Source organism: Sinocyclocheilus grahami, unplaced genomic scaffold (assembly GCF_001515645.1).
Source record: "Sinocyclocheilus grahami isolate Dianchi unplaced genomic scaffold, SAMN03320097.WGS_v1.1 scaffold1980.1, whole genome shotgun sequence".
NCBI classification, from domain to species: Eukaryota; Metazoa; Chordata; class Actinopteri; order Cypriniformes; family Cyprinidae; genus Sinocyclocheilus; species Sinocyclocheilus grahami.
The window spans coordinates 501-24,975 of NW_015507159.1; the positions used below are offsets into that span (position 1 = coordinate 501).

The 24,475-nt window shown below is 34.2% G+C and overlaps 1 protein-coding gene across 1 annotated transcript; it reads left to right on the forward strand.

Annotated features, from left to right (window-relative positions):
* The first annotated feature begins 731 nt into the window (after positions 1-731).
* Positions 732-21,698, forward strand: LOC107573576 (deoxynucleoside triphosphate triphosphohydrolase SAMHD1-like). Its single transcript, XM_016260005.1, has 20 exons — positions 732-793; positions 1,077-1,148; positions 1,246-1,350; positions 1,597-1,765; positions 2,851-2,930; positions 4,593-4,753; positions 6,023-6,186; positions 6,229-6,303; positions 8,249-8,302; positions 8,702-8,791; positions 9,145-9,158; positions 10,711-10,833; positions 10,918-10,994; positions 14,129-14,237; positions 14,561-14,652; positions 14,752-14,921; positions 15,008-15,153; positions 16,192-16,272; positions 19,783-19,921; positions 20,965-21,698. Exons 3-20 carry the CDS (start codon positions 1,255-1,257, stop codon positions 21,696-21,698), a joined length of 2,574 nt encoding a protein of 857 aa, XP_016115491.1. The 5' UTR covers positions 732-793; positions 1,077-1,148; positions 1,246-1,254.
* Positions 21,699-24,475: the final 2,777 nt, after the last annotated feature.

The following is a 24,475-nucleotide window of genomic DNA, read 5'->3' on the forward strand; positions in this document are numbered from 1 at the left end:
CCACAGCAGCCACACACTCACTTTGCGCATGGGTATTCTTCAAGCCATCTTACGTCAAATGTGCAAACTGTCAATCACTGTAAGCGTGCTTGTGGTTGGCTAACACTTCCATCCATCAAAACTTTGCTGGCTAGGCATTGGCTGGCTTCAAACAGCCCAAAATTGCGGAGCGCAGACTGGCACCTCGCTAAGCCTGTCAGCGACTCCCTCTCTGTTCTGGGTTATAACATCGCCTGTGATTGAAGGAGAGAGACTGGGAGGGCTCATTTTGCTCGGAAGAGACTATTCTATATGAAACAAATGCCATTTCAAAGGTGGTCAATCAATTTCTCACATTTCTCAAATGTATGCTTCAAGATAGTAATTTCAGTATTATGCATTTCTTAAGCAATTACCAATTACCAATTATTCAATTATTCAATTATCTGCTATCCATAGATAAATAAACAAATTATGTTTACTTAAACCTTTAAATGTTTTTGCTTGGCAGAGAAGTTATTAAAGCACCATTCGACAAAGTAAATTCTTGACTAAAGCTTTATACTGACCAATTTATATATATATATATATATATATATACATTTTAATTTAATGTTTTATATTAAGATGTGTCTTTTTATTTGATAGTCACACACATGATGTGGCAGTTTTATCAAATTCATATTTTGTTTTCTTACTCATTTCATATTTAATGTGGTATTTGCATATGGCTGATCCTTAATTCCTTTAGGAAATACAAAAGGCCAGCTTGAAAGCCCAGCCTGTTAGAGCCTTCAAGATTCAAGTCTATAAGGTACTTTTTTGTGTGTGTCTTGTTATAGCACATACAATTTATTTTTTCAGGATTCACAGATGAATAGAACGTTCAAAAGAACAGCATTTGTTTGAAACAGAAATCTTTTGTAACATTATAAATGTTTTTACTGTCACATTTGATCAGTTTAATGCATCCTTGCTGAATAAAAGTATTAATTAAAAAAATATCTTACTGATCCCATCTTTTGAACCAGAGTGTACATTTTCCCTCTGAATGATTTTTTGTTTACATTTTTTTCACTTTTCATATATTGTGATAGAAATTCCTGAAGGATCACTGGGAGAATCTGCTATCGGAAAAACAACTGAAGGCTACGGACTTTAAAATTTATGTATGTTTAAACAGTAAAAAAAATAATAATGTGAGTTTTGTAGCGCTCATCTTTTCACAGTCTGTTTCTGTCGTGTCTGAAATCTCTTCTCATTCAGGTTCTTGAGATGGGTTTTGGTGAAGTGGGCAAAGAGCCTATTGATAATGTTCATTTCTACAGCAAGAGTGACCTAAAGACAGCATTCAAGATGAAGAAGTACCAGGTAAGAAATCTGACTTACCTCAAACATTTATCATACTGAACTATTATTCAGGATTATGATTCTCTTGAGCATTAGATTGTCTGTTTAATTAAGTTGCTACTAAAACAGATTAGATAGATAGATAGATAGATCTTCAGGCTTTACATATTTTGTGGTGTGTAGTTCATCTCTGGGTAAGTGAAAGCATGATTCCTGGCTTGAGAAAGGCTGGTTACAGGTTGTGTGTGGTTTCTCTTGTCTCGGCAGGTCTCCAGCCTCAAGCCAGAGAAGTTTCATGAATTTCTTGTTAGGGTCTATTATGATCCAGCGGATCAGAAGCATCAGAGGGAGGTCCAGCAGAAAGCTGAGAAGTGCTTTCATGAGTGGTGCAAAAATCCAGAGAACACATTCATTGATTGCGGTAATTCTGATTCAGGTCATTTAGGAAATTGTGCTGCTATATCTGCATTTGTGTATCTATATTAATGTTAGTGTATCAGCTCTGCTGTATAAATTTTTACTTTCTGCTTTTCATTTATTTGCATATGTTAGCGGATGTTTTTATTCAGAGTAATTTATACTTCTAACCAGGTATAATGTGATAAAGAGTCATTAATCACTTAATTTGAATCTCTTAATCTGCATTTGCAGTGCATTATGTTGTAAAAATATAAGCAGCAAAGGATACATATAAGGCATCTGCAAAACCCAGGTGCTGCTCCAAAATGTAGGCCACCTTTGCTCACCGTCCACTTTGTTACAGAGAGAAATATGTTCCCTGAAAAACAAGAAGAAATTACACATTTTTAGAAGGCAAACCCCATATAATACACAAACCTCTCAGAATCATAGTGAAGTTCTTCTCTTACCATGAATTATCAGAGCGGCTGGTCTGCTCATGTCTTTCTTGATGCTTCATTGCAGTTGCCTTTAAAACACACACACACACAAATCCAGTGAATCTTAAAGGGGTCCTATTATGCTTTTTCACTTTTTGAATTTTAGTCAGTGTGTATGTTTGGGCATAAAAAAAGATCTTCAAACTTACAAATCTCAAAGTCCACTCCAAAGGGAGATATTTCATTAAAAAAAAAAATCCCTTTTCAAGAACTACAATGAACGACTCGTTTGGACTACAGCGTTTGTTTTCCGGGTTTTGTGATGGCCAGACATCCCTGACAAACACAAAAAATTGGGGGATACATGAACACCCTAGAAAAAAATATGGATGAAGAAAAAATTAAAAAAATTAAATATATATTTATTTAATTAATGCATGTCAATTTTGTTCTCAACATCGGCATGTGCATGAACTGCTTTCACTCCAAAAACTGATTGTGCTACAATTAATCATTTTCCATCACTCTGATGGGTTATAACATTTCCATCATAATATACTTTTTGTCTGTCACAATTGTTCTAGTTTTCCAGATAATACTGATTATTATTATTATTGTTATTATTATTATTATTATTATTATTATTATTATTATGTGACTATTGTCATATGCCTTTTCAAAGGCAAAGAAGATGATGATGATGATGATGATGATGATGAAGACGAAGAAGAGCAGGAGAATGAGAAAACTTCTTCAAGCAAGGTAACAAATAAAAATGAAACTAAGCTAACTATTAAAGGCACGAAAAAAATAACTGTCTATTGTGTAACCAGTGAAGTTTAGCTGATGTTAGTGCTATTACATATTTCAGTCAAGATTTATGGTTTTCACATATAATTTCATTTTTCACTTTAGAGCAGAAAGTTTAAGCATTTATAAAGCATTTACATGTTTGACCTCATACAATGTTTGTGGATTGTGACAAATGACTGTCTGTGGGCAGTCGTGGCCTAATGGTTAGAGAGTCATACTTGTAACCCAAAGGTTTCCATTTGGATCCCAGATTTTTACAGAGCTATTGCATAAAAAATATAAATTGTTAATAATTTTTAAAAAAATCTTGTTTTTTTTTTTTTTTTTACATATCAACTATACATTTATGCTGTGTATTTTTCAGGATGTTTAGTACTTTTGTTACATATTTTCCATATAATTACTCAACTACACCATTAGTGGTCATTTGAAATATTACAGTTTTCTGGAAAACAATCTTCAGTGATTGTCTAAATCAGTGGTTCTCAACCCCCCACTAGGGGGGCTCAATGATCCTCCAGGGGGGAGCGCAAAATAATTTATAGTATATTCAATTCACTAATTTTATGATTTATATGTTACATTTGAAAACAATTTAAGGGTGCTTTCACACCTGCCTCATTTAGTTCGGTTGAATCGTACTAGAGTTTGTTGTCCCTCTTGGTGCAGTTCGTTTGGTCAGGTGTGAATGCAGCAATCGTACTCGGGTGCGCACCAAACAAACGTGTCTCGGCCCGATTGCAAACGGACTCTGGAGCAGTTCGCTCGTGGTGAGAAAGCAATTCGACCCAACGGACCAAAGAACAAAGCGGTATCATAATTTATAATGGGAAATATGCTATATAAAAAGCAGCAGTTAGTGTCTGATTCTGTGAGTGAGAATATTTGTTATTGCAGTTGAAAACCAAAGAGCAGCTCTTCATATTAAAACGTTGTGAAATTGCTCTTCTCCGTGCATTACAAGAATGCTGTCCGGACAAAGCCTTGTTTTCCGCTGGCTGTAACTGCAATGTGTGTATATATATATATGTATATATAATTATTGAACCGTCACCCTTTTTCCCAGTAAATATATTTCTAAAGGTGCTGTTGACATTAAACTTTTACCAGATGTCAGTAGCAAACCAAGTAATCCATACATACACATAAAACAAAACAAAAAAATTCAAAAAATAAGTTGTGTAATAAAATGGAATGACACAGTTAAAAAGTATCGAACTACTGAAATTTATTTAGTACTTTTTACAAAAGCCTTTGTTGGTAATGATAGCTTCAAGACGCCTCCTGTATGGAGAAACTAGTAAAAATATCAAATCTTAAAATATAATTTAATATAATTCTATGTAGATGATAGGATTTTTTGTGTGCCTTTTAAATCACAAACTCCTCTTAAAACACTGTAAAAGCTTACGGTGGTGAGAGTAATTCCTTTTTCATCTCACACTGGTTTGTCCTCGACTAGAAACTGACAGTTATAATGAAAAATTAATACACATTTTATCATTATATATATTTCTGCTGTAGGCCTTGGTTCAAATCTGTTAAGGCAATAAACTCTATATAGGGCAATGCATTTTATGAACTAAAATTTGCCTTTTTTCTGACCTGCAGATCTTCAACGACCCCATTCATGGACACATTGAGCTGCCTCATCTGCTGGTGAAGATCATTGATACTCCTCAGTTTCAGAGACTCCGACACATCAAACAGCTGGGAGGAGCATATCTGGTGTATCCTGGAGCCACTCATACTCGCTTCGAACACTCTCTGGGGTAAAGTTAAAAAAATAAAAAAGTTTTAATGTATATGCAGTATACAAATGAATGAAGGCTTAGAAGTTTTTAGAGCTATTGTAAACTCTGCTGGTGTGTGGACCTCATCAGACTCCTTTGTGGCAGATGATCGATAATACAGTAATTGCAGTAAAACTAAACATTTTCCCTGACAACTCATCTTTTCAATGTGAAATTAGGTATTATGAACCAACTATACTATTTCCTGTACAAGTATGGTGAATCATTCTGAATTAATTCACCTTTAGCTTTTGGAGTCAGCATACATTGCACATTACCTGGAAGTAACTACACTCTTAAAAATAAAGGTGCTTCACGATGCCATAGAAGAACCTTTTTGTCTAAAAGGTTCCATAATGAACCTTTAACATCTGAAGAACCTTTCTGTTTCACAAAAGGTTCTTTGGGGCGAAAGAAGGTTCTTCAGATTATAAAAAGTTAAGAAAGAGATGGTTCTTTAAAGAACCTTTGACTGAATGGTTCTTTGTGGAACCAAAAATGGTTCTTCTATGGCATCGCTTGAAGAACCGTTTGAAGCACCTTTATTTTTAAGAGTGTATGCCATACTGTTCAATACAGATTGTGTATATTTTAATAGTGTGCCTTCGCATTTGTAGCATAAGTCATTTTCTGTGACACTGAGTCCTAAATATTAGTAGTTTGATCTGTGAAAACACTCATATCATAGATGGATGCTGTTCCAGATGCAATGTGCAGACCCTTTCCTCCATAAAGCTAAAAACACATTGCAAACAAACATTATCAAACTGTTGATCATGAAGAGGGAAGACACATAACTCTTCCATGCAATTCATTTTCACAAGCAATGCTTCTGAAAAGCAGTAGTTGTAGGATTAGGACAAGTGTTGATGAAACATTATGAGACCATGTCTTCATGAGCAACTTAAACATATGCTAACATCTTGAAAAACATTTTCATGAGCTACAGACTGTAATGCTGTTGAATGACACACAGACAGATGGTAAAACAGTAATTAATGTCAGGTAACACGTCTGCAGTTGTTACAGTGCTCTTTCTACCAGTGACCCTTCAAAATGACTTAGTTTTATTGTATAAGTCATCAGGTTGATTCAAATGTTTTAAACATGGTTAGAATAATCTCATAATTCTGGTGTTACCGAAAGCTCAATCTAACTTACCAGATTCTGAAGCAGTGAGTCAATTGGTCAAATGATGCAAAAGGATTTATTCTGTTTTGTTTAAAATGCTGTCTTTTCTGTGTGAAGGATGGCACATTTAGCAGGATCTCTGCTCAAAGTTCTGAGAGAGAAACAAGATAAGTGCATCGAAAAGATAGAGAAGGATATTAACAAGCTTAAGGAGCTAAAAAAGAAACAGGAGGAGCTAAAAAAGAAACCGGAGAAGCTAAAAAAGAAAGAGGAGGAGCTAAAAAAGACAGAGGAGGAGCTACAAAAGAAAGAGGAGGAGCAGGAAGAGAAGAAGAAAGAGCTCATTACTGAACAAGAAATGCTGTGTGTTCAAATTGCTGCTCTGTGCTATAATTTAGGTGAGTGATAGCAATGTGCATGTGCACATTGAGCAGTGTAAAAATACTTTTTTGTCTGTAGTTTTTTTGAATTTTTTAAATGAAGCACATAAAGATAAAAACATATTAAAAGTACGTACAATGAATGTTCACAAGAACGATTTCATTTATTCGCATGTTTTTTAGACATAAAGGTAAAAATCACTTCACACTAAAAAGTCAATTGTATTTTAAAACCAAGTAAAGCAATACATATATATATATATAATATTGTTTGTGCTTCATTGATTTTAATGATTTAGCTGTAAGATGATGAGATGAGATAATGTTCACAAACTTACCTAAATCTGATCCTCTTTTACATTTATGTCCAAACACCATGTGAACGTGGATTTTGCATCCTTTAATGTCAGACAATAGATGTGATTCATGTATTTAATTGAATGAAGACAGTATGGAACATGTTCTTCACGGTAAAAAAAAATAAATAATAATTTTACAGAAAATAACAGATTTTTTTCCAGGTTGTTTTCTTTTATTTTGAATTGCAGTCAAAACTCTGTACAATTATCTCTGAATTAAATACTTGGCTGTTATTTTAAGTATTATGACATTAATGACAAATTAAAGTAATTCACATTTTTTATACAGAAAAACTACATTATTTTATAGTGTTTTCTGTTTTCTTAAATTACAAACAAATGTATGTAAAATTACAAAAATAATCTGTAATTAATACAATAACAAAACCATTAAATGATACAATTATCTAAATGACTAGCAGCAACAGTAAAATCTCCTTATTTAAACAAGCTGACAGCACTGTTAATTTACAGGCATTTCCTAAATTAATACAATCAAATACCTTCACTGTAAAATTAACTAATTAAGTAAACAACCCTGACCTTCTGACTCTTCACTTTATAACATCAGCTTTTCTCTGGCTGTTATAACTGTATGTTTTGTAAGACACATTTGTTATAAGATAATTTGTTAGAAAACAGTCTGACCACACCATTTTTGATTCAAATATTTTTTATGTCTTTGACTCACTCAAACATCAAGAATCAGCACATGAATCTCAACAATGGTGACAGCCATTGTTGAGGTCCATATGCAGATTCTTGATGTCTGTGAGTCTACATGTTCTTAAAATGTCTTCAAAATGGTTTAAAAACTTTCAAAATATCAAAAAAAGACTACATTTCAAACAGTACAATTCCAAGGCTACAACAAAATGAAATGAACAGATTTAGCTTGTTTGGACATTAAATATTTCGGTTGAGCCACTATACAATGGCAAGTTCGTCATCAGTATGTAAACAACATCTAATCAGAATTTTCTCACATATTTTGTTATAACAAATGGATTTTAGAAACACACAGTTATGGAAGCCGGAGAAAACATCTCTATTCTCAATAAGAAATGTTGTATGAAAGAATAAAGAATAAAGGTTTGTAATAAGTGAAGATGCTGAGATCTAGAGAGATCTGTTAGTGTCCAATGTTCTTTTGGGATTTAAAGGGTTTCTGTTGTCTGTGTTTTGTTGGTCACCATTGCTGTTTGCAGTGATAGTTATTCTTTTTTGCTTGTGTGCTGTTGTTAGCTGATGGTTAACTGCAAAAAAAAAAAGTAGTTTCACAAAGAATGTTTCACAGTGATAATCCAGACAATACCTGTAAAGTAACAGTAAAAAAAAAAAAAAAAAAAAAACTTTTGAGAAAAGATAGGATGCTGTACCTTAATTTTACAGTTTTTGTTTGGCAGCTGTTTCCGCCAGTCATTGACCATTTAAAAAAAACAAAAAAAACATTATTTAACCGTTATTTCCATTAATGGTAAACGTTTGGCACCCTGTGGTGCCAAGCATTTCACTGTTTTATTTTTAGGTTTATTTTCTTTTACAGTGCTGAGCAACATATGAACCGTGATTTGATCAGTATATTTTATGTTTTTATCTTTAAGGTCATGGTCCATTCTCTCATCTGTTTGAGAAATTCATCCATAAAGCCTGGCCTGGTAAGAGTCTGAGCCTCTCTGTTGACTGATGCCAATGTTTGTGGTCAGATGTGTGATCAATAACTGTTTATTAATTAACAGTGCTATTCGGAGCTAATATTTATATAAATGTTATTAACTTTTTCTCTAGTACCATGTACATATTTACCTGAAAATGTACCTTTACATGAAGAATCTGAAATTTTAATTTCATTTAGTTTTGAATTATCACGTTGTGTTCTTTCCGTTGATGACTTTTATTGTCATTTGAAGAAGGTTGAAGTCAAAGTCACTTATAGCCTTTCTTGTTTACATTTACTGCATACGTACATCATTATATGCATGTTTAATATTTAGAAGTATGTAGAAGTAATTGGACAGCAGGAATAGTTGTTAGTTTTGATTTTTGACGTTTTACAGCTGCTGCCGGTGGCAGTGGAGATGACCAACAACCGGGTCCATCAGAAGAGAAGAAAAAGAAAGAAAAAGAAGAGAAAGAAAGAGCCTCAGGTATTCCCTACGTTCCTGGATCGAATGTCTAGAAATTGTAGAATTTGTGGGGACATTTTTTTTTTTGCAGAAGGCTTTTAGTGATGGTTGTGTTTAGGGTAAGGTTTTAGAGGACATAATATACAGTTTGTTCTGTATATAAATAATTATGTCTATGGAAAATGCCCATAAAACATGGAAACCCAACGTGTGTGTGTGTGTGTGTGTGTGTGTGTGTGTGTGTGTGTGTGTGTGTCGAAAAAAACTTTCACTAATGCAATGGTTGTCACTTTAGTTTCAATTCATAAGTCAGTTCTTGTGAAATCAATGATAAACATGTCATGTATAATAACCCCTGTTTGCTCTCTTTTTAGATGATAAGTGGAAGGTAAGCACCATGACTCTCCTGTACAAATATACATGTATTACAAGTAGCATTTTAAACTCTGTGTATTGTATTATGCTTAAATGAATGTGCTATTTAATTGGTCGTATTGCGATGTACTCAGTCATCTAACACAAATACATTACAATACATAAAACTATATTAAACAAGCATAGAAATGTGATGTCCAACACAACAATGTATGAAAAGGAGCTGAAAAAAAAACAAGAGAGTTTACAGCAAGGCTAGAGAAAACAAGCTGCACAAATGAGGTTTAGTGAATAATGTTCAATGAATAATTTGGGTGAACAGAGTAGACCTTTTTGGAGCCTTATGAGAGCATTTAATTGGCTAAACGAACTTACTAAACAAACGTTCCTACTGAATATATAAGCCATGCAATCACACATGAACAGTCCGTATTTGTGAAAGAGAAATAAAATAAAAAACATTGTTTGATATGCTCTCGTTTACAATATAGCCAAAAGACACGCTTATCCAAATAGCACTTATCAGTAGCAATCTAGATAGAATCAGTTAAAAAAAAAAAAATTGTGGGTTAAATACACTTAAGCTCTACCTTGAACATTTGATCAACAGTATTCAAAAGATTGTCTTCTTTTAATAAATAAATGGGCTTTTCACATTCGAGTTAACCCTGAGTCATTCTAAACCCTGGGTAAATAAAGTTTTGGGTTATTGCTTGATGTTTCACACTGCTCATAATTCACTCGGTTAACAATTGATGTTCACACTGTACATTCCTAAACCCTGGGTTAACACTCTTAATTGCATATTTGTGTTGTCAGTGCCATTGACTGAATGAAATGCAGCATGTTACCTGTTTATAACTGCTCTAGCATTGCTCATACTGTATGTTGTCGACTGTACTAGCAGGCTTATACTGAATGGCCTTTCCAGATTATAAATGAAAAAATGAAAAGGTCTCTTCTTCACCTCACATGTCATATTTCTGTAACCATTTGTCATTTTCCCCCTCAAATACTGAAACTACTGTTGAAATGATGTGATGTTTCTGAGACTGTCCAAATCATGTGAGTAGAAGACACGCAATTGGTTGCCTGTTGCTAAGCATGTAGCTGTAACATCGGTTCACACTGCAACGTGTTTGACTCTGCAATGTGGGGTTAACACCACAAAAACAGTGCTAAACTTGCTCCAGAGCTGGATTTCATAACCCTGGGTAAAAAAAACAACAAAAAAACAAGTGCGAAACTTACATTTTTCTGGGGTTAAAAGCGGGGTTTAGAACGACGAGAACCCGGGGTTAAGTGCAGTGTGAAAATCCCTTGAGAGGAATAAGCCAACATTACATTCTGTGGAAATTGACAAGAATACAAATACAGGCCACTAATAAATTGCAAATCACTTCATGAGAAACACTGACTGTTAAATATAATCTATTTATCAGTCATAATTTAATAAAAATATAATTAGATGCTCAGTCTTGATGAATCCTGTATTATTACTGTATGTATTTACGGATGTATATACGGTTTAATTTATTTCCAATATTTATATTGTCTCTCTCTAGGTAGCCTCAATCTGGATTTTTCTGGACATAGTAAGGAATGAAGGACTAAACACAGAGCTGACAAACAAGGATCTCACCTTTATTCAGATGCTAATTGAGGGGGATTATAAAGCAGCTCAAGAGGTAACATCCTGTAAACTGCAATGTCAAACAAGTTATGCAGAGTTTAAGTTGAGTATTAAAAGTATTTGAATTATTCTTTATTAGAACAAGTCTTTCCTGTATGAGATTGTGGCAAATAATTGGAATGGCATTGACGTGCGAAGATGGGACTATTTTGCACGGTAAATAAATAACAATTCTTTTACACATAACTTTTTTTAAATTGATTTTTTTTTTACAAAACTGCGCAAAAAAGTGCTTAAATGCCCAGTGGGTGATTTGATGTGGAAAAGATATCAAATTGACATCAAAATTTACGTGAAACAACAGGTCAAATGTGCAAATCAAACTGATGTTAAAAACTTGACATGATGTTGATTTGATATAAAGTGAACATCAAACATATTGGCCTATACATACATTAAACTAATTTCAGTGTGGCATTAACTTCTTATTTTTACCCAATTACCACTGGAAGAAATTGTGGTCCAAACTGACCTTAAAATAATGTTACAGCATCATAATCAAGTCTTTACTAATTTTAATAGTTATAGTTATATTCTATGATGTCAAATTGATATCAAGGTGCCCTCTGGATGGTTGATAGTCTGATTTACATTTTGATTCTTATTTTCAAAATATATTCATATTCTTTGTATACCGAATTTAATTTATTTCAGGTTTATTTAACAGGGAAAATGAACATCAACAATACATAAATGCACAATGTGCCAGAATTAGCCAGAAGGCTATTTTGCATCTGCAGTCTCTGGACCGATGGTAAAATTGTCACCCTAAAAATATAAAAATTTAATCAATACATAATACTTACATACTTTAAAATACATGTGCCATTCACACTAATTCCTAAAAACAAAACATCCGCCTTAAAGTTATACTATACACATAACCAACACCTCAATACCAGCTCACTCATACACACAATCCACTATCAAACAAACTAAACAATACATCAATAATATCACAATATCAATATACAAACAAAAATAATGTAAGCATACAAACAAATAACAATAACCCTAATCATTCAGTCAGTCCTAAACCAAACAACCTCTTTTACATAAAAATATCAAACTAGCAAAGCAAAAAAGACAAGACGGCAGCAGAGTTTAAGTTATAAAATTAATGTTGACAGTGTTTAATACTTCAGAAAGTTCTTTCAACATACATGTATTCATCCCAATGACATCTTTAGCTCGAGATGGCCTAAGGGATCTAATCACTCTCATCACATCTGACTCAGTGATAGATTCTATGTTGAAAGCTGGATACACAGCTTTCTTGTCTGTTATTTTAAGTATTATAACAAATGACAAATTAGAGTAATTTACATTTTATATACAGAAAAACTACTGTATTTTATACAGTGTTTTCTGTTTTCCTAAATTACAAACAAATGTAAAATTACAAAAATAATCTGTAATTAATACAATAACAAAACTGTTAGATGATAAAATGGTCAAATGACTAGCAGCAACAGCTGCCAAGCAAAAACCATAAAATTAAAATAAAATATCCTTATTTAAATAATCTGACAAACACTGGTTATTTTACAGGTATGTCCTGAATTTTTATGATCAAACACCTTCACTGAAAAACAAAAGACAAAAAAAAAAAAAAAAAAAAAAAAAAAAAAAAAAAAAAAAACAAAAAAAAAAAAAAAAATGAAAAAAACGGTCAAATGACTGGCAACACAGGGTGCCAAACAAAAACCTTAAAATGAAAGTAAAATCTCCTTATTTAAACAAGCTGACAGCACTGTTCATTTACAGGCATTTCCTAATTTATTACAATCAAACACCTTCACTGTAAAATCAACTAATTAATTAATTAAATGTCACATGACTGGCAGCAACAGAACATGAAACACTAACAGATCTCTATACATCTCAGCATCTTCACTTATTACAAACCATATAAAAGTTGGAAAATAAATAAATGTAACATGCTTGTACTTTAGACATCTCTGATGAGGTTAATGAATCGGGCCACTATACAATGGCAAGATCATCATCAGTACGTAAACAGCTTCATCTGATTAGAATTTGTTTCACAGGTTTTGCTATAACAAAAGTGCTTTAGAAACACACAGTTACAGCAGACAGAGAAAACTTATTATTATTATTAATTATTATTGATTATTTTAAAATAAAACATCAACATCTAAAACTCTGTTAATTCTCAAATAGTTTGTGTAGATATATGACAGAAATAAAGTCAAACTGTAATGCTGAGTGTGGAGTTGTTTGATCGTGTTCTGCTGTTTTATTTCAGTTGATTTCATCTAAGTCTGTCTGAAGTCAGTTGTAGTTCTTGTGTTTCTCTGTCCTTCAGTGATTCTGCTTGTTAACAGCAGCTGTTCATCAGTGTCTGAATTCACTCATTAGTGTTCATTCTCTCTGTCAGGTGGACTGTATTAGTAAACTCATGTAGGGAATAGTGAATGAGGGTGTAGGGTGTGATTTTAGACACAGTCTCTGAGTGTCGAATCTGAACGCTGTTACTACAAGGACTGCAGAAGGATACTTTCTCGAAAATAACAAATATTACCCAGAATATGTTGTTTTGTTACGGGATTGTACTGTTGTAATGAAAAAACAGGATGTTACTGTCAGAATATGGCCGTTTTTTACAGCAATTTTTTAGTGTAGTTATTAGTTTTTGCATGTGTGCTGTTGTTAGCTGATGGTTAAAAAAAAGTTTCACAATGATAATCCAGACAATACCTGTAAAGTAACAGTAAAAAAAACGTTTTAGAAAAAAATAGGATGCTGCAGTTTTTGTTTGGCAACTGCTTCTGCCAGTCACTGACCGTTTAAAAAAAAAAAAACACTTTTTTTTAACCATTATTTCCATTTATGGTAAACATTTGGCACACTGTGCTGCCAAGCATTTCACATTTTTTATTTTTTATTTTTTTTTACAGTGTATCAAACAGCTTTACATAAAAAAAAAAAAACATTGAAAGAGATGATGCAAATGTTGTCCTCTCATGTGTCCACCATCACATCAGTAGTGTCATTAAAGCTGATTTATTCAACATGGATTAGGTCGCCTCATGGTGGCCGCCATGATCAGATCACATGAGCAGTCTAATATTAGTAACCCTTCATGTTTGGACACTTTCCCTTGTGGAACAAATTAACCATGACTAGATAAAACATTTCTATAATAGTATCAATAACTGAGAATTGTCACTTATGTATGATGCCGCATGCTATTAGGTGTCAGTATAAAGTCAGAGATCAGTCATAACAGTCAACAGTATTGAGCACACTCATGTTCTCTCTTTCAGAGACTGTCATTATCTCGGCATTTCTAACAGCTTTGACCATCAGCGCATGCTGAAATCTGCTCAAGTCTGTAAAGTCAACGGGACGAATCACATCTGCTTCAGAGACAAGGTACATGATACACAAGATCCCTCGTCAACCAGTGCTTATTCAATGGCTGATTGTTTTCAGTCTGTTTGATAGCACTGCAAGTGTAACATCCATATAAAACAACAAAACGCTGACTTTAGTTGCACTGTGCACTATGACATTCACCCAATCATTAGTCATCTTACAAGTTTCCACTTCAGCTAAATTTAAGAGTGATATTTATGAATAACCTTTATATTTCAATATTTGCAACTTAATGTTAGTCATACTCACATAAAACCATTTAATGTTTTCAATCGAATGATTAATATTTGACTGTGTTTGTGTCATTCTGTCTCTCACAGGTGGCAGATAATATTTATGACATGTTTCACACCCGCTACACTCTATATCAGCAGGCCTACCAGCACAAGATAGTCAACATCACTGAAAACAAGTACATTTTTATTTTATTATTATTATTATTCAGTTAACTTTTTTAATGCATTATTTTTTGAGTAATTTACTGTTTCATTATTTTTTATTTGTTCATTAGAATCATAAAAGCGCTCTTAGAAGCTAAAGACGTGCTTGAGATCTCACCGATTTCACCGGTTTCACCAGATGATATCAAGCAGAAGATCAAAAATATTACAAGCAGTTCACGAAAACGCAAGATGCCATCATCTGAAGATGAAAAGTCTGCAAAGTTCATTAAACTGACAGGTAAGTTGTAAACATGGAAGTTTTAAAGTTCTACTTCTTGTCATTTGACCAGAAGAGTTTCCGTCAAATTGTTCTCCTTCTATCAGATCACATCTTTGAGAAGATCTTGTACTCCAGTGATGACAAGCTGAAAGATGCCCGAAAAGAGCTTGAAGATGTTGTGATGCGACGCCTGCAGAAGTGTGTGGGAGAGACTCGACTAAAAGAAATTGAAGAGAAAGAAGCCTTCAAGGTAGAAGAAAAATGAGAAAAACACAATGTTTTATTTAAATGCCTTCTTCAAGTTACTTTTCTTCCAGACATTGAGGAGGGCACTGCATTTACAATGTTAAAACATCATCTTTGACTGCTGGCCTGTTCTTTATTGTTTCCTTTCTCCTTCACTGCCGCTGGATTTTGAAAGGTTGATTGTTGCGAGTAATTCACTAGTGTGAATATAATTATAGTGAAGCATATCTTTAAAACTCTTATCATTAAAATTCTAATCTTGCCCTTCTAAACTGTGCTTTAGTGTTATAAATTGTCATTTTGAATCGGTAAATGCAATTTGTATTATCACTCCATTGAAATTACATGTTCTTGTTTGTATCCCAGTTTGCTGGTAGATGGTTGGCAAACTGGGTCAAACAGTGTCAAGATCACAGAAACGAAATAATTAATATACAGATATATTAAGGAAAAATGTAACTGATTAAGTTCCTTATCAGAATCGTGTCCCTTTTCAATTATTTTTCAAACCTTAATTAAATTAACTTAAATATAACAGCACTCTAGAATGCTCTATGAATGATATGTCCCATTAATTAGTGTCAGTAAATGCATTAACAAGCATTAAATAACAATGAGCAATATATCTGTTACAGCATTTAATAATCTTTGTTAACGTTAGTTAATAAAAATACAGCTGTTTATTGTTAGTTCATGTCAGCTCAGGTCCAGTAAATTCCATGAAGAGATACATTTTATTTTTATACTGAATGTTCAAATTAACATGAATAAATGTGAATAATATGCTAAATTAATATGCTTTAGAAGTATCTTTCATTGTTAGTTCATGTTAGCTAATATAGTTAACTAATTTTAACAAGTGTACCTTACTGTCCACCGACAAATCCTCTTTCATTTTCTCTGACATCTCATCATTTCAAACATTAAAATTGATAGAAATGTGCAGTTAAAAGGCAATCACATTTTTTTTATTTATTGGGGCACACACTCTCATATAGATCATTTGTTTTCATTTGTTGAACTTAAATCTGCATTTCTACAGGATAACTGGAATAAAGCAGTGGACGAGTGGAACAAACTTCACCCAACTGTGTTCTTGGATAAGAAGGATTTCAGCACTGAAGTATGCTGTGTTCAAAACAACATTTCCAGTCTTTTTTTTTTTATTAGTGCTGTCAATCAATAAAAAAATAAAATAATAATAATTAAATCGCACATTTTTTTCTGAAATTAATCGTGATTAGTCACAATTAATCCCACCTAACATTAAAGTTTTTAAATATACTTTTATATCGCAATAATTTCACATTACATTTTCAAATGAATGTAGAAAAAGCATAAGGAGAGTATATTTTTAATATTTGTTTAATGGCATCTTGTTTTTAGTTTTTTTATGACTGAAGGCCAGTATCACTGATACCAATAATACAAATGTCTCTATAAAATAGTTTTCCCCCTAACATTTAACCATTGACTATAGCCATTCAGCATTACAGTATAATTGAGAGCTGTCCATTTTAACATTTATTAGACTTTATAAAAAATAACTTCTAATTTAAGTGAACTTAAAACAATTTTCACATAAACCCATTATAATAAATGTCATATTTAACAGTGTCCTTCAGCAGAAATATACAGAAATTGAAATTGAAGTTATTAAACACTATTTCAAATTAAATATAGAGGAATCCTTCAAGCTATAAAAGTTATTGATTTTTTTCTTTGATTAACAGACATTACAGATTATTCGGTTATCTTGGCTATTTCTTTAAGAGCTGCCGCTGCTGAATATGACACAGATCTGACACGCATCGTATCTCCTCTTAAATCTCTACCTTTTATGACCCACTTCAGGTCTTAAAGTCTCTACTAATGAGCTGACGAGTTAATTTGGGTGTGTTAGATGAGTGAGACAGTGCTGGGCTGCTCCAGGACAGTTTTGAAAACCATTCCATTTCAGAGGCATGTTCTTAAATGTAACTCATATTATATATTACATGCATGCACAGTTTTAAGGCAGCTTTAATCACCTTTTTGGTAACTTCATGACTTAACTATGACCACGACATTGCATGCACGTAGTTTATTTCGCGCTTTGATATTAAATGATACAGGCTACAGCTCGCACCGGCACATTTGTGCATGCAATTGAAGAGCACGTGCTCCGGACACAGAACCGTTTCCGTGCTCGTTTAACTCGCACCTAGTCTCAGCCTCAGATGTCACGCCCACGGACTGTTGGCTGAACGTCTCATGCATACGGCACACAAAAGTGGAAACGCTTCAGGATTTTCGAAGTCGTCATCGGATTGGTTGAATTATACAGGATGTGTTGCGTTCTTTAACATTCCGTCTGGAAATGTGGCACCAAACCCCCTCATGAAAGAAGAAAGCCGTCGTGTTTACAATTGTGACGAAGAGCGCTTATCAGGATCAACTAAACGCTGGATTCTCAAAAGTATGTGAAATATTTAAAGTTTGCGGCATAGAATCTTTAAAATACGTCCGAGAGTTTTACACACCGGTCTGTTATTGTGGCGACATTTCCACAACTCGAAACGTGACGCTGAACTGTGATTGGTTGTTTGACATGTCGGTCAAACAGCCTCATGGGTGTGCCTTGGCCAATGAAAGCTGCCATGGATTCCAGACCGTCAGCCGTCAGTCTGAAGGTCTGGCTACGTGAGACTAACTCGCGCCTGACGCTGAAGTGAAGTGGATTGCATGTCTGAAACATTGTCTCCCATTTGATGTGATCGTAAAGACGTTCTGTGACTGAATAAATGCATTTCTTTTAAAGAAAAAAAAAGGGACAGAAGCAGCAGTTGTGAGTGGGGTGGCCAACTCTAGCTCCGCCCCTGCGTTAACTGCATTAAATATTTTTAAACTGAAAAAAAAAAAACATCGCCTGCATTAACGCGTTAATTTTGACAGCACTAATTTGTATCATTTTTTTTAATCAACAGTGTTTAATAACTGTAACATTGTAAATCTCCTCTCACAGGTGATTCCACTGGATTATAATAAGGGGGCTGAAAAGGTAGGTTGACCCTATCGACCATGTCTATTTCTACAGAAAGAAGCAGCACAATAAAGGCCGCAAGATTAGGAAATATGAGGTACTCATACCACTGTGCTGCTCAAGTAACTTTTTCTAGAAAAACTAATTCTGTGAGGGCCACTATCATCAAAGATCATTGACAGTTAGCACACAGTGTGGACTGGTGGTATGGTAATGGTTCTGTTGTGGCAGTCTAGCTCAGAGAGCAGCGATAACCCCCTTAGAGTAGACAGAACACAATCAACACAAATGTATTGAAGATATCATTAATGTTGCTATTAACATCAATTTTAATATAACAAATTTCTTGGAATGGAGGAGGGTAATTAGCTTCTGAGCAAAGCAATACATCTGCTGAATAATACTGAATAGACCTTATATAAGCATGCTATGATAGTGTATTCCTATTGGTAGTCGTGGATCAGCTGAGTCAGATAATACAAGCTTGCTTGACGTGATCTGCCAAAACTAACTGTATGCTTGATTTCTTGCAACACTTAATCAAGTGATGGTCTAAGCAATAAATAGCAGCTTGCATTCACAGTAATTTTTTTCGTTAAACAGCTAACAATTGTGAGCTAACAATTGGCCTACACTGTCAGACAAAATGTGGAAAAATTGTACCTTTAGTGATACAGCAGCTTGTTGTCGCAAGGTCCTGTGAGGAGGTTAAGACGGTTTTAAGGGTCCTGGTCAGACAGGGAATCCAGTGATATCAAAACTATATATATATATATATAAAAAAATTTATATTTGTTAGTGAATATTAATTTGTTCCAAAAGTGATTGATAATAGTGAGGTTAAAGGGACAGTTCTCCCAAAAATACAAATTCTGTCATTAATTACTCTCCCTCATGTTGTTTCAAACCCGTAAGACCTTTATTCATCTTTGTTTTCTTTGGGCACAAAAAGTATTATCATAGCTTCGTAAAATTACAGTTGAACCACTGATGTCATGGAATATTTTACCGATGTCCTTGCTACATTTCTGGGCCTGGGAACATTCCAGTTGTGTTGCTGTCTATGCAGGATATCAAAAATATCTTAATTTGTGTTCCGAATATGAACAAAGGTCTTACGGGTTTGGAACAACATGAGGGTGAGCAATTAATGACAGAATAAAAATTGTGTGAACTATCTCTTTAAGGTGAGTGGTTCAGATAAGTATTCAGATGGTCATATAGCAAGTTTTATTTCAATAGTCACTCACAAAAAAGACAGCCCAGGGTGCAGGGAAACTTGCTTTGGGTAAAAATCTTGTTTTTTGTTTTTTTATGACTGAAGGCCAGTATCACTGATACCAATAATACAGATGTCTCTATAAAATAGTTTTCCCCCTAACATTTAACCATTGACTATAGCCATTCAGCATTACAGTATAATTGAGAGCTGTCCATTTTAACATTTATTAGACTTTATAAAAAATAACATTAACTGCATTAAATATTTTTAAACTGAAAAAAAAAAAACATTGCCTGCATTAACGCTTTAATTTTGACAGCACTAATTTGTATCACTTTTTTTAATCAACAGTGTTTAATAACTGTAACATTGTAAATCTCCTCTCACAGGTGATTCCACTGGATTATAATAAGGAGGATGAAAAGGAGGTTGACCCTATCGACCATGTCTATTTCTACAGAAAGAAGCAGCACAATAAAGGCCGCAAGATTAGGAAATATGAGGTACTCATACCACTGTGCTGCTCAAGTAACTTTTTCTAGAAAAACTAATTCTGTGAGGGCCACTATCATCAAAGATCATTGACAGTTAGCACACAGTGTGGACTGGTGGTATGGTAATGGTTCTGTTGTGGCAGTCTAGCTCAGAGAGCAGCGATAACCCCCTTAGAGTAGACAGAACACAATCAACACAAATGTATTGAAGATATCATTAATGTTGCTATTAACATCAATTTTAATATAACAAATTTCTTGGAATGGAGGAGGGTAATTAGCTTCTGAGCAAAGCAATACATCTGCTGAATAATACTGAATAGACCTTATATAAGCATGCTATGATAGTGTATTCCTATTGGTAGTCGTGGATCAGCTGAGTCAGATAATACAAGCTTGCTTGACGTGATCTGCCAAAACTAACTGTATGCTTGATTTCTTGCAACACTTAATCAAGTGATGGTCTAAGCAATAAATAGCAGCTTGCATTCACAGTCAATTTTTTCATTAAACAGCTAACAATTGTGAGCTAACGATTGGCCTACACTGTCAGACAAAATGTGGAAAAATTGTACCTTTAGTGATACAGCAGCTTGTTGTCACAAGGTCCTGTGAGGAGGTTAAGACGATTTAAGGGTCCTGGTCAGACAGGGAATCCAGTGATGTCAAAACAAAAAAAAATTATATTTGTTAGTCAATATTAATTTGTCCCAAAAGTGATTGATAATAGTGAGGTTAACTGGCTAGTTCTCCCAAAAATACAAATTATGTCGTTAATTACTCTCCTTCATGTTGCTTCAAACCCGTAAGACCTTTATTCATCTTTGTTTTCTTTGGGCACAAAAAGTATTATCATAGCTTCGTAAAATTACAGTTGAACCACTGATGTCATGGAATATTTTACCGATGTCCTTGCTACGTTTCTGGGCCTGGGAACATTCCAGTTGTGTTGCTGTCTATGGAGGGTCAGATAAAAAAGAAAAAACTCACCCTCTCTCTTCTCTCTCTTTTTCTTCAAGTGTGTAATTGAGCTATACGATCAGCATGCGTTTAGAGGTACCAAGTGTGTGATCACAGGCAACTGTCCATCATTGGACCGCTGCAGTATAACAGAGGTTCGCTCCTGTAAGGTGATCCGAGGTGTCTGGAAGCTCTGGAAGGGTCGTGACAGTGGAGATGATTACCTACTGAAGGAGGGAGAGTATCCCAATCTTAAGGCATTGAGCGATGGCAAATCCACTGCTTCTGCTCCTGCTCCCGTTCCTGATCCTGCTTGGTCTCTTGAATGTCTGCCATTTACGATCCAGCTCTATGAAAAGGTGAATTTTAAAAGTCCAAACTTTGAGACAACAGTTGACTGTCCTTCATTGAACAGCTGTGGTATAAATGAGGTCCGCTCCTGTAAGGTGCTCAGTGGTGTCTGGGATCTCTATGAGGGTCCTGACTATGCTGAACCCAGTTACCAACTGAAGGAGGGGGAGTATCCCAATCCTGAGGCTTGGGGCAATGGCAACACTGCTCCTGCTCTGTCTGTGAAACGTGTGACATCTTATAAGATCCAGCTCTATGAAAAGGAAGATTTTGAAGAGCGAATGCATGAGACAACAGTTGACCATCGTTCATTGGATGACTGTGGTATAAATGAGGTCCGCTCCTGTAAGGTGCTCAGTGGTGTCTGGGATCTCTATGAGGGTCGTGACTATGCTGAACCCAGTTACCAACTGAAGGAGGGGGAGTATCCCAATCCTGAGGCGTGGTGTGCCAGTGACCCCACTGCTCCTGCTCTGTCTGTGAAACGTGTGACAGAGTAAATTCTGACCTCTAACTCCATTCATCTGCTGCCCTCGTCCACCTTTAAAGTAGGGCTGTTAATTTAAAGCATTAATTTAATGTTTAATTATAATTTCTAAACAAAAATAGTCTAATCAGTGATTTACTCTGCTGTCACAATTATATAATATATTTTACTTTGTTTTATCTGCAAATGGCAATATATACACTGAATTGGGAATAACTTGATTAATTACTTATCATATCATGATAGCATATCATGCAATTAATTTGATTTAGTAGATGCTTTTATGCAAAGCGACCAGAAAATGAGGAACATCAGGATTGAATGATTACAACTGATTGACAGCTATTGAAGCCACATGTGCCTAAATGAGATTATTTTGTGAATAAAACATGTGGCAGATACTGCTAACAAAGAGCAGTGCAATGAAAAATCAGTGATGAGAAAGTAAAATCATGAGAGTAAATCAATTTAAAGAAACAGCTATTAAACTAAAGTGGGGGAAGATTTTACCTTGATTTTAGTTCTTCACAAATACAGTAGACAGATATTTGGGGCTAATAGCTGATTTATGTTAGTGTTTGAGCAGCTTGTTGTTATTATTATTATTAATCACAATGTGGTGCTGGATGTTGGGTGAATAGGCACTAGTTAACAAGATAATGGTGAAGGGTTGTGTTATATTAGGACAGGTTTGTTTGGTGATGGATAAACATAGGTATTGCTCATTTATTTTTTGTAATTTCTTTGAATGTGTGTGTGTGTGTGTGTGTGTGTGTAGAGTAGAGATCTGGGTACAGTTCTTATGAAATATTTTGGGGAGTTGTTCATTTTTAGAGATTTAATTTGATATGGAATCAGTCTTTCTACATCTGATCTTTCACCTTTTAGGATGCAGGAGTTCAGTTACATCTTTCTTGTGTGATTACTGGGAAAACATGGTTATTAGGGGAAAAAATGTAATGCATTTCAGCTTGTTAGTCTCAAAAAATGACACAAATAAACTGTATTGCATCAACAACCATGGTGGAGCAATTATTTGTTTCTTGTCTAATAAATGTTTGTTTTATTTTGAGTATTACTTCCTGTTTAGATGGGGGTTTTTTTCAACTTACCGTTTTTGTGAATAGTGGTTGCTTTAGTTGTCTCTTGACCCTTGACTTTTTAAGTTAAAGTTTATCTTTGGTTTATCTTTGGTTGGCTCAATTGTGTGTCTTATGATAAAATCATATCATGTGTCTGAGTCTTTGATTGCAATTTATCTAAGATAGTGCTTTTATGAATTCTATGTTGTTGCAGTTATTTGAGATAGCAATGTGAGAAACACTTCATAAATGACATTTATAAATATGGTTCATAAAGAGGTTTCACTTCTGGCACTCATAGAGATGAAGAATCAGCATGTGAATCTCAGCAATGGTGACAAAATATTCTGATAATTTTTACGTGATTTTTGAACATGACAAAACAAGACAGTAAAAAAAGTCACAACAAAAATAAAAGCAAATACTAAATGCAGCTGCGTAATTTATTCATGTTGCAATGCATGCTGGGAGTCATGGATGAGTTATGATTGGTGCACCCAGAATGCACTGCAACATGAATCTGTCTGATGATCGTCACCATTGCTGAGATTCATATGCTGATTCTTGATGTCTGTGTGTCTAAACAGTACAGATGTTCTAAACTGGTGTGTAAAGTGTTTTTAAAGCTGTATTATTTCATTAAAACACTGTTGATATCAGTAACAAACTCATTTACTCATTACCATGATGACATCAGTGAACCTGCTACAACATGACAACTATATTATTATTAAAAATGACTGGCAATATTATCTAAACCCATTTTCTCTTGATTTTTTGTACCATAACAAAAGTGTTTTATAAACACGTTTACAGCAATCATAGAACAACTAATGTTTAAAAGTCAAGTGTCAAGAGCCCAACTAAAGCAAACACTTATCTCCACAGTGGTGACTTCAAATTGTATTATTTTCAATAAACATTAACATCTAAATCTCTGTTAATTCATAATAAGACATTTTTAGATGCATGACAAACAAAAATTCAAACTGGTTAGTAATGCATGAAGCTGGTGATGCTGTTTGTGGAGATGATTAATCATCTTCTGCTGAGATCTTGAGAGATTTAATGTCTTCTTTTATTTCAGTTGATTTAATCTAAGTGTGTGGCTGAAGTCAGTTGTAGTTCTTGTGTTTCTCTTTTCTTCAGTGATTCTGCTTGTTAACAGCAGCTGTTCATCACTAATGCTCAATCAGCACTTAATTAATCACATAATTATCTCATTAACTTTAACACTGCTTCAGTGTTACTTGGTGGAGTAGACTCATTTAGACCAATATAATCATTAGGTTTTAGCCATGTTTCAGTCGAGCAGAGTACATCAAAACTATTATCTGTGATCATTTCATTTACAATAACTGCTTTGGGTGAGAGTGATCTAATGTTTAGGAGCCCAAACTTTAAAAAAATTTTTAAACCATAAAAAATGTAAAATAAATGGTTTAATCACAATCAGATTTTTTCTAGATCCTGAATTAACCCCTTTAAATAAGTTCTTGATTAAAATATGTTGTAAAAATATTTGTCTGATTATACCGACAATGTCAGATCTTATGTTATTCACAGGGTTGACGTAATCAATAAAGAAAATCTAACTCAGTTATTCAGGTCACTACGTGATGATTATGTCAAAGGGCTGGGCGATATAGCTAAAATATGTATCAATGATATAATGTTTCATATTGTTCCGTATCGATAATTATTGACA

What these genes read in the sequence shown, in the direction of transcription:
- LOC107573576 (XM_016260005.1), top strand. Translation starts at nt 1,255, where the DNA reads ATGGGTTTTGGTGAAGTGGGCAAAGAGCCTATTGATAATGTTCATTTC. An exon ending in GTCAACATCACTGAAAACAA is followed by an intron (nt 14,653 to 14,751) that starts GTACATTTTTAT and finishes TTTGTTCATTAG; the next exon opens with AATCATAAAAGCGCTCTTAG. An exon ending in CATACCACTGTGCTGCTCAA is followed by an intron (nt 19,922 to 20,964) that starts GTAACTTTTTCT and finishes GTGTGATCACAG; the next exon opens with GCAACTGTCCATCATTGGAC.